The following is a 12,969-nucleotide window of genomic DNA, read 5'->3' on the forward strand; positions in this document are numbered from 1 at the left end:
AGCTAACATTGCATCAGCTGTGTCAAATGGATAAGTAAACAGAATTAGTAGGTCTTCACCAAAAAATAAATGTAACCATCAGCGTTTTAGTGGTTTAATCATGTATGCTGTGGATCTGTCAGTCTGCCTCTGCATGCTTGCAAGGAGACGGAGAAGGCTATTGCAGGTACATTTTATTATTATGATTCAGGTTCACCCGTACAGGTAATTGCTATGGCAACAAAACATGAACATGTCTGACCATGGTGTGGCCATTTTCCCACACCCGAACTCGAACAAAGGACTGCCCATTACTGACATAAACTTTGCCCCCATTTTACAAGGACCACAATTATACAAAATAAATCCAAGAGCCTGAGTGCTTAAATACAGTATTGAAAAATACCATGTTAATCATAAAGAGCAAGTAAACCGTAACAAACAAAAGGCATGGGTATTATGATATTACATTATGGTGCGTCCTGTCGATCCTAACTAAGCACTAATTCACATTAAAATGCCTGTGCTTTTATACCTTTTCATTCTTAAACAAGTACAGCATTGCACAATATTCCTCCCACTTACTGTACTATATACATCAGGTTAGATGCCTTAGCATGGATCTCAGGCCTGCAAACAAAAGTTAGGAGCAACACCGTTTTGCATAATTACACAGGTACCAATCAATGCCTACTGTCATTAATGAAGTCTCATTAACTTTAAGGATGTTAATTGTAACCAGTCTGTCAGTAAGTGTCATCACTAATGTTTAAGGGCCATTTATGAGTTAGCCATGTTTTTTCATGGTAAAAGCAGTAGTGCAAACACTGGCTGGAGCGCTGGGCGAAATTACAGCAACAGATGTAAACTGCAGATACAACAAGTGCATGCTTTCAAGAAAGTGTTTCAGAAACGCTTCAGTCGAGAGGGAGGCCAGCAGCAGTCTGCCTCGGGAAACTTCGCGTCCATCCTGCGACAGTTGCACATGCACACTAGTGGAGGTGGTTAAAGATGGTGGGATCGCTATTTAGTCTGTTTTAAAGTGTTTGTGGTATTTCTCCCTAATGTGGACCCAGATAATTTGCTGATGAATTGAATGTGTGACACTTCTTGATATCATCAGGTGACGCGAGAGAAACAGCCTAGTGCATCTTCTTCCAGTGGTGACATGGTGGGGGGTTACTGGGGCATAGAAAACCTATTCGGATTTCTTCCGGAAACCCACCTTGTCTTTGGTTTCTTGAAGTTTTTCTGTGAATTTGTCCTTGGTTTCTTCCATCCTCTCTGAGAAGCGATCCTTGGTCTCCTCCATCTTCTCTGAGATCCTCTCTCTTGTTTCCTCCATCTTCTCCTGGAGATACTCCTTAACGGGAGGAGGGGTTGACATGTAGCCATGCTTCCTCAGATACTTCACCGAGAGGGACGTTCCTCCCAAAGTCACCGTATATCTCGCCGGGGTGGCAATCTGTACAGGAGAACACAAGGGAAGTCATGTCAACCTCTGAAAACACTATGGAACATACTGTATGCAAATCGAGCCTGCATTACTAATGCTATTAAAACAACCTCAATGTTCTGAAATAAATTACAGAATCATATTTAATGATTCTCAGTCAATTAAGGTCTTATATGGGAAGTAATTTAGTTAATTCTTTTAATGAAACTGATTTGACCTCTTAAAGCGTTCAGAGAGACAGAATATTACTTACTCTCATACACACTCCATAAGGGACACATTACCTTATACATGGCATAAGCAGTCAGCGCATAGCCGCTCTGCGAATTCTCCAGAAGTTTAATGAGCTTGTCAGGAAATCCGATGTACTCTAGAAACGGCACCAGGTTCACGCCTCTGAGATCCAGAAATGATCATACGAAATAAGAACAGCCATTTTAGACAATAGAGACAACTTGTGTTTTGTTTTTTCTTCGGAAACCTAGGGTGCATTCTATTTGTTTTCAGCTGAGTGGGAAATAGGTGCCTATGTTATCAACTCTATTTCAGTTACACAATCAGGGTGTTGTGTTTACAGCATACCTGCAATTAAAAGGAGCATTCTTTTAACAGAAATTATTGATTTCGACCTGCCAGAAGCCTTTGAGAATCTGGTCTTGTGTCAAATAGAGTGATCAGATAAGGTGAAGGGGAAGGAGGGTACAAACAACTCACACTTCCTTGCAGCACAATATTCTACTCTGGAGTGTCCAACATACCCAGCCCTTCCCCACTGACATTTTCTACATTTCCAGACAGTGACGAGTGCCCTGCCTACTCCACATTTAATCAGACACGTTTCACAGGATGCTCCCCTCGCAACACCAGGTGTGCCAGCCTAGCTGGGCGGTATTGGTGGGGTGGGGCTTCCACACAGCAGCAAACCTCTTCAGCCAGCCTCAGCAAAAACAACATAAACCAATAAATAATAAACTAATGCGTGGTGGAGCTTTAGGATATTGTAGCTATCCAGAGGACCGATAAGTTTTCCTGCTATTCATCTGGACAAGCCCAAAGCTGTGTGCCATTCTGTGGTACTCTGTGTGCTGTGAGCAATCTAACCCTATTTCAGACATTTCGAATGGGTGTTTTGATGAATCACACAAATAGTATTTTTGTCTATATCACGCAGTCCTTCTGGCACAAATTCAATCAATAATGAGTGAGATTAGCTGTTGGACATTGGCACATGCAACACTCTGGGCCACTGGTGATAAAGATCAGAATGCAAAAGGTCTGTTTACTGACTGAGCACATCAGCTCTACCCACATACCAATCACTCAGTCCTTCTAAGTTTTTAGTTGTGTTTTGAAGGAAAAAACAAAAGAGCATAAAGAGTTCCAGAGTCTAACACTTACTTCATGGCACTGTAGTAAAAGGCACCGAACCAGATGGAGGATGTGAGCAGGTGAACAGGGATCATAACTTTGCCATACTGCTTAAACGTCTTCTTAAACCGCTGGACGAGGCCCATGGATTTGTCCTGGAGGGGATCCACATCTGCCGAGTCCCCCTGGTTGGCACCAGCTGGGCTCTGCTGTGCATCTCTGTCGGGGGGCTTCTGAGAGGCTACAGAGAAGGCCGAAGCTGAAGTGCGCACCCATCGTTTTGTGGCGTTTCGGGGGCCTGCCTGTCTGAGGGCGTCCCAGGACACAGGGCCGTGGATCAGGGACAGCAGGGTGACCCGTCTGAAGTGTCCGCCGCTCAAGAACTGCAACATCGTTCACAGTCTCTCCGCTACAGGGGCCCTGAAGGTGTCAGAGGAAGTCGATAAAGTGAGCAATAACCACTGATAACCGATGCACGCGTATTAATTGTATTTGATGCACGCCTAAAGTAGAGCCAGGCCACTACCAAAAGAAAAGCCACAAACAACAGATAAAGTACTGGAGGCGGAGTGATGCTGCTTCAGTCACAACTGTACTGTATAATCACATTTTAAAAAACAGATACAGTCGTTCTGTGTTAAGTATTATAACATGAACCGTACAAAAACGTTCACAGCTCGTAATATTTCCAAACAGTGGTGTCCATGGAAGAGGAGAACAAACTGAATAACAGACACAAAAAGCCAAAATATGTTACAAAACATATTAAAATAATGCGCGCCATATGTACATGTGCAGCTATGTACAAATGAATGTTTTTGCTCACCAAATCATCCTAAAAATGCAATGTTAGTTATGTCCCCTCTGTCATTTACGGCAGGTTTCGCGAGACGCATGAATATTACACATGGTCACAAAGCCTGCAAAGCATGTTGGGAAATGTAGTAAAATGTCAGCGAGTCAGCACGATTGAGTTCATTGAAGTAGCTCGTCTTTGAAACTGCAATTCCCATAATGAACCACTTCTTAGAGTTTGTAGCTGGTCGTTTTTGTGGGCAGGTTTTATTACTGCTATTTGAGGAATGAAAAATAATTTTGACAAGTATATCCATAAAAGCAGAGTAATGGAATTTTTAAACCACATATCTCTACAGATATATCATTTTATCAACCAGTTGGTAAAGTTAATCATCACTAAGCATTCAAACACGTTGCGAGAAGTAGAGTATAACCTCTCTTCAATGCGTATATATATATATATATATATATATATATATATATATATATATATATATATATATATATATATATATATATATATATATATATATATATATATCTGTGTGTGTGTATATATACACACACACACACACACACACACACACACACACACGTGTGTGTATATATCTATATCTAGATAGATAGATAGATAGATAGATAGATAGATAGATAGATAGATAGATAGATAGATAGATAGATAGATAGATAGATAGATAGATAGATAGATACTTATGCCAGACCTACAGGCGGCGCTGTTTCCGTGTTTGCTAAATTAAACGCAACCGTTCGGTCCGCGAGCAACCCGAATGTGAGCTCCATGATGGCGGAAAACTCAAGTGAGTACCACAGGCCGGCGGCTGTTTTGTTGGCGTGTCGAGCTGTGTGTGCTCGCACTAAAATGTACCGATTGATCGACGCGGATCCGAGTTTGTCTCTGTGCCTCGGATACCGGAGGCGACCATTTTCTGGGCTGTGTGACCGGAGCTTTGTTGACTTCGGACACTGCAGCGTCGGATTGCTAAACTAGCTAGCGTTAGCCACTCGTTGTGTTTATAGTCCTGAAAAGCTACAAAGTCTCGTTACGATTCATGCTTGTCTTTTACGTGAAAGGTTTACTGTACTCATAACAAAACTTTGAATTCTTTCTCTTCTTTCACTAGAACGTTGTCCGGTTTTTATTCGTACTAACCTTCCTGTATTGTTCCGTGTGAAATGGTGCCTAACGGCACCAAATGGGTTTATGTTTTGTTTCTTTTTGTTTTTTTTTCTGGGCAATTTGCAGTACTACCCACGGTGGCGGGTGGGAAGGGCACATTTTCAAGCGACACAGAGAAGGAATCAGAGGTTCTTTCTGGGCAGACGTCAACCTTGAAGAGGAAGCACGAAAGCGAAAGTGAGGAATATGTCTCTCCCACCAAGAAGCTCGTAAGTGCCTCGCCGAGGTCCACTTCAGAAAAGCTCCTATTTATCTGCTTAATGCCATTCCAGACTGATTCGAGTTGGCTTGACAATGTCAGCCTTTCTTATACTTAACCTATTTGTGTTGTAGGATACTGGAGAGGGGCACAGTCAGAAAGTGGCCACACATTACAACAGACTTCAGGAGTGCGGCTTAGCTGAGCGCAGCAGGAGCAGAATAATCCATCTGCGTAACTTCAACAACTGGATGAAGAGTGTCCTTATTGGTCAGTTTTGGCTCACGGCTTTCAATCCCTTACATTCTTCTCATAAACTACATGTGCTGCTGAGGTGCTGTATCTGTGATGGATATTGCACTTGCATGGGGAGTTTTTGTAATTGTCATAAACTCTGGTTGGAGTGGACTAGTAGTTCCTAGGGAGTTTTTAGCAGCTGAACAGTTTTAACATAATTCTCTGTATATAGGCACAGGCTTGGTGTAGTCCATGGCTAAACAATATGTGAGTTCAGTGTGTGCTCTTTTGAAGGGTTAGATGTGATGCTTACATAAACATTTTTGTGTTGTGACCATTTTGACCAACCTTAGACTCCAGGCGAGTTTTCTGTGGGTAATTTGCCTGATCATAGAATTCACTTGATTGTAGACAAAATAATCATTCTATAACATTGAGTTTGCCAGTATGTTTTTAAAATACAGCAAGGTTTATGTTACGAGAACACTTTTTTTTTAATCCCAAATTAACATAAGTGGACCTTATAGTATATTTTGTGGTATTTTCCTATCACGTATGATTTTTAAGTAAATGCTATTTATGGATAAGAAATATAAGACTGTTAGGAAGCAAAATCACTGTTCACCAGTGAATCACAATGCAGTGTTTTATCTGCATCATTCAGCCTTTTGTAGTGATTGCTCTGTTAATGAAGTCCTGTTTAGGGCCTTTAAAGCCCGGCTTTCAGGGTCATCAGACTTGAAAGACAGATCCCTGGGTCCTTGGTCTAAAACACAGCTCACCATCCAGTTGCTCTCCCTCCCTACTTGGGCTCCTCATGTTGTGGCTGTCTGTGTCTCTGTGCCCCGCCCTCAGGTGAGATCTTGGATAAGGTGGGGCGTGGCCATAGGGGCGTGGCCGTGCTGGACCTGGGCTGCGGGAAAGGAGGAGACTTGCTTAAGTGGAGGAAGGCTCGTATCAGCCGGCTGGTGTGTGCAGGTACCTGCCCTCTCGGCTCTCGTTCATGCATGGGGGGGCTTGCTAACACAGCTTGGGGCTTAGTCCACCTGGCTGCTTTCCAAAACACATGTAATGCAAACTTCATTGTTTATTCTTAATGCCATTTTTGCCCAGGTGGTTCTGTGGAGTAGTGAAAGGTTTGCTCTTGTCAATATTTGTGAAATTTGCTGAGGGTTGTGTGTGTATATGGGTATGTGTGTGTGTGTTGTAGATATAGCTGATGTGTCAGTGGAACAGTGTCGTCAACGTTACAATGACATGAGGAGCAGGGGCTATCCTGGCGAGCGCATTTTCAACGCAGAGTTCATCACTGCCGACTGTGCCAGGGTATAAACACACACACACACACACACACACACACACACACACACACACACACACACACACACACACACAGCAGGCTACAAGTTAGAGTTTACCTGCGATTCTTCCACCCCAGTCCCTGGGGTGTTTGCAGATGGAGCTGTGCGTAGTGTGCATCTCCCCCAGGATGACTCGGGTTTGAGACTGGCTGTAGTTGCTGTCCTCAGCCTTTACTACCGTGTACCATGAATGTACTGTCTGTAGTATGAATTCTTCATCCTAGTTGTATAGTGAAATGCCTCAAATAAATAAAACCTAATTCTTCAAAAGTCTGCTTTTTAAAAATTTGGCAAATCTGTAAAGTCACAGAAGTGATGAAGCTGTTTGTGTTTAGGAGTTGCTGAGTGAGAAGCTGAGTGATCCCAAGCTCCGGTTCGACGTGTGCAGCTGCCAGTTTGTGTATCATTACTCATTTGAGAGTGAGGCACAGGCTGACACCATGCTGAGGAATGCATGTGAGAGGCTTCGGCCTGGGGGCTTCTTCATCGGCACCACGCCGGACGCCTACGAGCTAGTGTAAGAACATGTGTGCTTGTACTCTCTTTCACAGACACACACACACCCTCACATGAATGCGCTCACACATGCAGACACACATGCTTAAACAAACCCAAATGTACACACACTCACATACCCCACATATTCACAAGGGCTACATTCTTCTTAATAGGGACCCCACTGGTCATCTAGCACCTGGTGGACAAGACAAGTTAATTTATATAGCACATTTCTTATATGTGGTAGTTGAAGAAATAAGCTAAAAAGCTATTTTATTTAGAAGAAAATGTTTACAAACATATCCTGCTTTAATTGAAACAAATTAAAATATAAAGAGATAATGGGCATAGAAACAAATCAAAGATTGGAGATGAAAGAAAATGAGAGAAATTAAGTGCAGTACTGTTCCTGAGAGAGAAACTGGTCTAAGACTAAGGCACACACCACACACGCATGCCACGCGTGCTCAATATTTAGTGAATGAACCTACACTCTACAGTGGAAGTGAGAACAGGCATGTGTACTTCTGTCTCCTAGCATGTCCAGACGTTGTGGTTCGCTCCACTCACACGGAGAACTGGATATTACCGTGCTCTTGCTTAGCTTTGCTTCTAGATTAGTCCTTTTTTTACTTGAAGAGAAAAGAGGGTAAATTAACACCTACCACAAAGGATTTTGTTCAGTATGTGGAAGACTCATTTGGCTAACAGAAATGTATTGACTCTATATACAGGCGAATAAACTGAACTGAATAAACTGACTCTGCTCTTAATAAGACCAGTGTGGTGTTAATGTCAGCTTTCCTCTTGGTGTGTAGGAAGCGTTTGGAAGCGTCTGACTCCAACAGCTTTGGGAACGAGGTGTATCGTGTTACGTTTCAGCAGAAGGGTTCCTATCCACTGTTTGGCTGTCAGTATGACTTCAGCCTCGAGGGAGTCGTCAATGTGCCAGAGTTCCTGGTGTATTTTCCCTTGTTTGAAGAGTAAGTGACTTTCATTAAACTACTCACACCTGTCCCCTTTTTGTATAATAGCATAATCTGCCAGCAGATGGCGAACTTCCATAACTTTGTCAATTTAGGGAACTGCTGGTTTATGTCCAGTAGAAAAAATGCAGTTTGAAAGCAGATGAGATTAATTTATAAAGAACAGAATTGTGGTGTGTTTTCAGTCAATATATATGCATTACACTAAAGATCTGTTCAGTTAGCATAACATGAAAACACAGAGACAAGTAAACCAACCCAGACACACTGCTGAGGCTAGTGCACTTTTATCAGGTCAACCACTACAACCCTACTGCTCCCACCATGTTGGTGTTAATGCTGTGTTGATAATGATCCACCACCTTAATACCAGCTAGTCAGCAGTGGTCCAGGGGTCAGAAACCAACCACTAATTTGTGGCATGCCGATGGCTGACTAATTGTGTAGTTGTACTAATAAAGTGGCTTGTGTGTGGGTGTGTGTATGTGTGTGTCTTAAATATTTCCTGTCTAGAATGGCAAAAAGGTACAACATGCGCTTGGTGTATAAGAAGACTTTCCATGAGTTCTTTGAAGAAAAGATAAAGAATGAACAGAATAAAATTCTGATGCAGAGGATGCAGGGACTGGAGGTATGTGTGTTTGTGTGTGCACGCATGCGCTTGTATGCATGTTTGCGCATGAATGTTCTTGTGTCTATCAAAGGTAACTAGAATTATCACCATGGCAACCTGTACAAAAAAAGGACAAAATTAGTGAAAGTGGAGCACAGGTATATATTGGCACTGACCACTTTTTGTTCTGCTCAGTCTCATTATCTATGACCATTTGGCCCTTGCTAATAAAGAATAAATATGGTCTGCAGTGCTTCCTTCTCTCCCGAGAACTTAACTGATCATCTCTTCCAGTCTCAGTATGTCAGAGAGCTCAGCTGCAGAGCTCTTTCCTTCTGAGCAAGAGGGGAGGAAGAGGCTGTGCAGCTGTGGCGTTATCTCGGGGTGTTTGCACCTGCTCAAGTCTACACCCAGGCACCGATTCTGGGCTAGTTTGAGATAGGGGCTCATCACTGGTTTGCTTTTGCCCTGAAGAATTCCATCTTGACTTATGGATCGAGTGCATAGTTCCATATGTCAATTTGCATGTTTGCTACTAGGTTCATCCATTTTCTGCGTTTTAGCAAACTCCAGACCACTTAATTCAGGAGGACCATAGATTGGTTCTCTGCACTGCTCCTAAACTGAAAAACAGCTTTCATACTTGACCAAATGCATCAAACACACAGAGCAAATGGACCTGGGTTGGGAGGGGAAAAAAATAATGTGAAAAATGCTCTGAAAACCCCTGCACACCAAGGGCATAAATGCTACACCTGCTCCTGTGTAACAGCAGTGAAATTGTGTGTTCGTGCGCGTTTGTGGTCGGGCTTAGGCATACCCTGGAGATGACAGAGCCCGCCTAGCATCAGATAGCCCAGGGGAGTATGACCATGCTGAGAAGATAGCAGAAAACCACGGAGTCAGACTGCCTCTGGTCAGTGCACACAACATGGCCCTGCACCACACTACACATCCTACACAACACAGCCCAGCTCTCTTCACAGCAGGGCTAGGTGGGTGTGAGTGGGAGCACAGTTCTCAGTCCTGCACCACTTTGTGCATTAGGACCCGAATGTTATCAAGTGCAGAAACACTGATTCCAGATCAGGCATTTGAAATTCCACAATGCCACACGGCCTGTATGAGGGATCTGCTCCTCTGGGTTTGTTTCTGTAGTGCTGACGTCTCACCTTTGTTTTCTCCTTTGTAGGGCACGCTATCAAAGTCCGAGTGGGAGGCTACAAGTATGTACTCGCGTCTATACTTAATGTACCACAGCTATGTGCTGCTATTTCTCTGTTTTAATGATTAATTTCAGAAAGCTTTGGACAGTTATGCATGTAAGGTTGTATCCTTACAGGGTATATAGCTTTTAAAGTTTTTTAAAGTTCATTAAGTGATGTACCATGTGTTTAAAAGGACACCACTAATGATATGTTGAAAAATGTTTATAAGGATTTAAAAAATTGAATACACTATTTTTTCCTACTATGTCAGATGTGTACTTTAGTTTCCCCTTTGGTTTGAAAAGTGGCCATTATCTGTTTAACCTCATATAACCATATTTAAACCTCATTTAAACCCAAGAGGGGAAACTTAGTCCAAGAACCATATTTCACTCAGAGTGGTGCAGTGTGTTCTGTGCTGATAACAAGGCCCTTGATTATGTCCAGACTCTTGTGAAAACATACCTGGTGGTGTTTGTGTTTGTGTACCAATGAAAAAATAGCAGTACAGTGCCGCCTGAGCATTTACTGCAGATGTGACAAACATCCTATGTCCGCATTGATCGTCAGTAGGTTCTGTGACCTTGTCTCCCTGCTTAGGTGCTTCTGACTGACATTTTAATTATTTTGCACAAAGCAGCAATCTCACCGGTCTGATTGGCTTTTAGGCCATTTTCACATTAGTGAATGTGTTCGTATACAACCACCTGTTATTACCATCCAACATTGGTTTTTACCTCTGGTTTTATTAAGCCCACTGTGCTCAACCCAGTGATCCAGATCTGGTCTGGTCCTGTATCTGTGTTCTTTTTTATGTTGGTGTTTGCCTGGTGTTTGTATTGTGGCTGTTGACCTGCTGTTTGTGTTGCAGGTATTTACCTGGTGTTTGTGTTTGAGAAGATGCCCTGAACGGGAGCGTTCCACTCCAGGTGGTCCATAATCAGCTATTTTTGCTTTTTTTTTCCTTCCATGTTTTTAGTTTTTTTTTTTCCATCCCATTCAAATTTAGGAATGGTCTGCTGTGTTTGTCAGTTTAACGAACGGATAAATCTGTTTGTGCGTTTGTGTGTGACACTACATGACCCTGTACTGCTGACCACAGCATTCACTTCTCAGTTAAGTATTTTCCTCCAGCTGGGTAACACACACCTGGAACTTTTTTCCACGGTAGAGGGGGACATACATGGAGGCTCTATGCCAGTAACACCTACACCTTCCACAAATGCTTACATGGGTTTAGCACAATACGCAGTTTCTTGGTTAAGTGACTAAACTTGGAGAGAAAAGTTGTGCTGCATAGCACTGAGCTTAAAATGATGGCACAAGAAGACTGATCATGTAGTTGGACCTGGTGTGCTTTTCCATGTCGTGATGCAGCTTCTCGAAGGCGCTTGTGGTAGAGGCGTCCGAACATGCGGAGCTTTCGAGTGCATGGGCCTCTTGTTGCTGTTGTACGTTTAATGTATTCTTCCCATATAAAATGACTTGTAAATGAGTTTTGATTGTCTTCATAATGTTTGATTTTGACTGTAATTTTGACCTTCTTTTCTAAAAGTCCCAATGTTAGACAATTCCATGACTGTATCTTTTATTGATTATGTAGGGGTTAAAATTGTATTTTTGGTCAACTCTAATGCTGTTGCTGCCTTGACCAGCACGATGCTTCTTTCTGTCATCTCCTCCTGGAATGTCATCCTGTTTTGGAGAATTAAACGATAAAACGGTTTGATGATCTGTAACTTGCATGTTTCTTGCTCACTGGCTTGACTGAGGTAACCTGAAGGACATAAGAAGCAGTAACTTATTAAAAAGACGCAATGAGACACTTTCTTCTTGGTTGAGGGATCTCGTCACCTGGTGTTTTTAACAGTCTGGTTGGTCAGTGTCTAAAATCAATCCCATCCTGTTATCTGTTCCTGCCACCTGCTGCAATACATGTGCTGTCACCCTGAGGAAAGGAAAACAAATTTTTATATATATATATATTTGGAGTCTTTAATATACAATAAATGTAGATGTGAAAATATAGCTCATAGCCACTGAACAGCACAAGACACTTCATGTTTTTAGGAATCAGTTCAGAGTTTCTTTGTGATGATGAACAAATGCGCCGAAGACGCATGTAAGAGACTTTTTTTTTTTCTTTCTGTGGAACCATATCAGACCACAACAGGTGCGCTGAGTCCAGTGAAGACGTTTTTACTGTTTCTTTTTATGTAAAATAATTTTCCAGCTTTTATAGTGGAAAAAGCTGTTGAAATAAAATGTATTACTAAAACACAGCTAGGTAGGACTTGTGACTGAATAGTATTAAAGCAATTGGAAGACCCATGAATCCAGAGCATTTTACCTGATAAGACTAACAGTACTGGGACTCAAACCCATGATCTTAGGGGTGTTAATGTCTTATTTTACTCATTAGCTACTCCACAGGATGAGCTCTAGGGGAAGTTTGCATTTCGGTTAGAACTAATGAGTCATGCCCCATTCACCATTTTCAGCCAAATCAATTTATTTCTCACAGCTCTTGCTTTTCACTGTTTATGACCATGTTTGTGATGGGTGCCCATTTGTTAATTTGCTGGTTTGCTGCAAATTGAATGCAGAAATATTGCACTTTGAACATTCTCTTAGACTGATGTTTCCTCTTGGCCAGGGATTTGACGGTTGATCATCTTTCATTGAGTAAGAACCAACAGGATTTGGATCCTGTTATTTTGGAAATGTCTCTATGAGGGTAACGAGTTAATTAACATATAGGGGGTGTACATGTTGAGAATTACTTTCTGAATTATAGGGCATGCCAAGCAGAGCTTAGTGTTGGATGTACTGTGTGCGTTTATATGATTTCTGCGCTTATTTTATTTCAGTATTTATTTCTTATGCGTATCTTGTATTCAGCATTGGGCTTCTTAGTGAATCATCCTTTAAGAGCACTGGTGGAAGCATTTATTTATGGTTTTGTTTATTTATGTTTCTTTTTCAAGATAACAATGCTGTGTGGTATCTGACAGGCTTCCGAATGCAGCATCCATATAGGGTTGGTCATGTGCTGAAATGGATGGAAC

At 42.1% G+C, this 12,969-nt stretch overlaps 2 protein-coding genes across 3 annotated transcripts; one reads left to right on the plus strand and one right to left on the minus strand.

The window, feature by feature from the left end:
- Window positions 1-156: 156 nt before the first annotated feature.
- On the minus strand, window positions 157-3,721 carry mims1a (mitochondrial inner membrane scaffold 1a). The gene is made up of 4 exons (XM_027022883.3): window positions 3,630-3,721; window positions 2,834-3,223; window positions 1,720-1,831; window positions 157-1,444 (listed from the first exon to the last, which is right to left on the minus strand). The coding sequence occupies exons 2-4, from the start codon at window positions 3,193-3,195 to the stop codon at window positions 1,178-1,180; spliced, it is 741 nt and encodes a 246-aa protein (XP_026878684.1). The 5' UTR covers window positions 3,196-3,223; window positions 3,630-3,721; the 3' UTR covers window positions 157-1,177.
- Window positions 3,722-4,261: 540 nt separating this feature from the next.
- rnmt (RNA (guanine-7-) methyltransferase) lies at window positions 4,262-11,630 on the plus strand. 2 transcript variants are annotated; one of them, XM_027022910.3, is made up of 11 exons: window positions 4,263-4,419; window positions 4,866-5,008; window positions 5,133-5,268; window positions 6,091-6,213; window positions 6,446-6,561; window positions 6,932-7,113; window positions 7,913-8,077; window positions 8,594-8,711; window positions 9,508-9,609; window positions 9,886-9,919; window positions 10,773-11,630. In XM_027022910.3, the coding sequence occupies exons 1-11, from the start codon at window positions 4,401-4,403 to the stop codon at window positions 10,808-10,810; spliced, it is 1,176 nt and encodes a 391-aa protein (XP_026878711.2). In that variant the 5' UTR covers window positions 4,263-4,400; the 3' UTR covers window positions 10,811-11,630. The 2 variants fall into 2 exon arrangements, with proteins under 2 accessions (XP_081561533.1, XP_026878711.2); XM_081705407.1 differs by lacking the exon at window positions 9,508-9,609 and having other exon boundaries at window positions 4,262-4,419.
- The last annotated feature ends 1,339 nt before the right edge of the window (window positions 11,631-12,969 follow it).

This window comes from Electrophorus electricus, chromosome 2 (assembly GCF_041902795.1).
Source record: "Electrophorus electricus isolate QZ-2024a chromosome 2, ASM4190279v1, whole genome shotgun sequence".
Lineage (NCBI taxonomy): Eukaryota > Metazoa > Chordata > Actinopteri > Gymnotiformes > Gymnotidae > Electrophorus > Electrophorus electricus.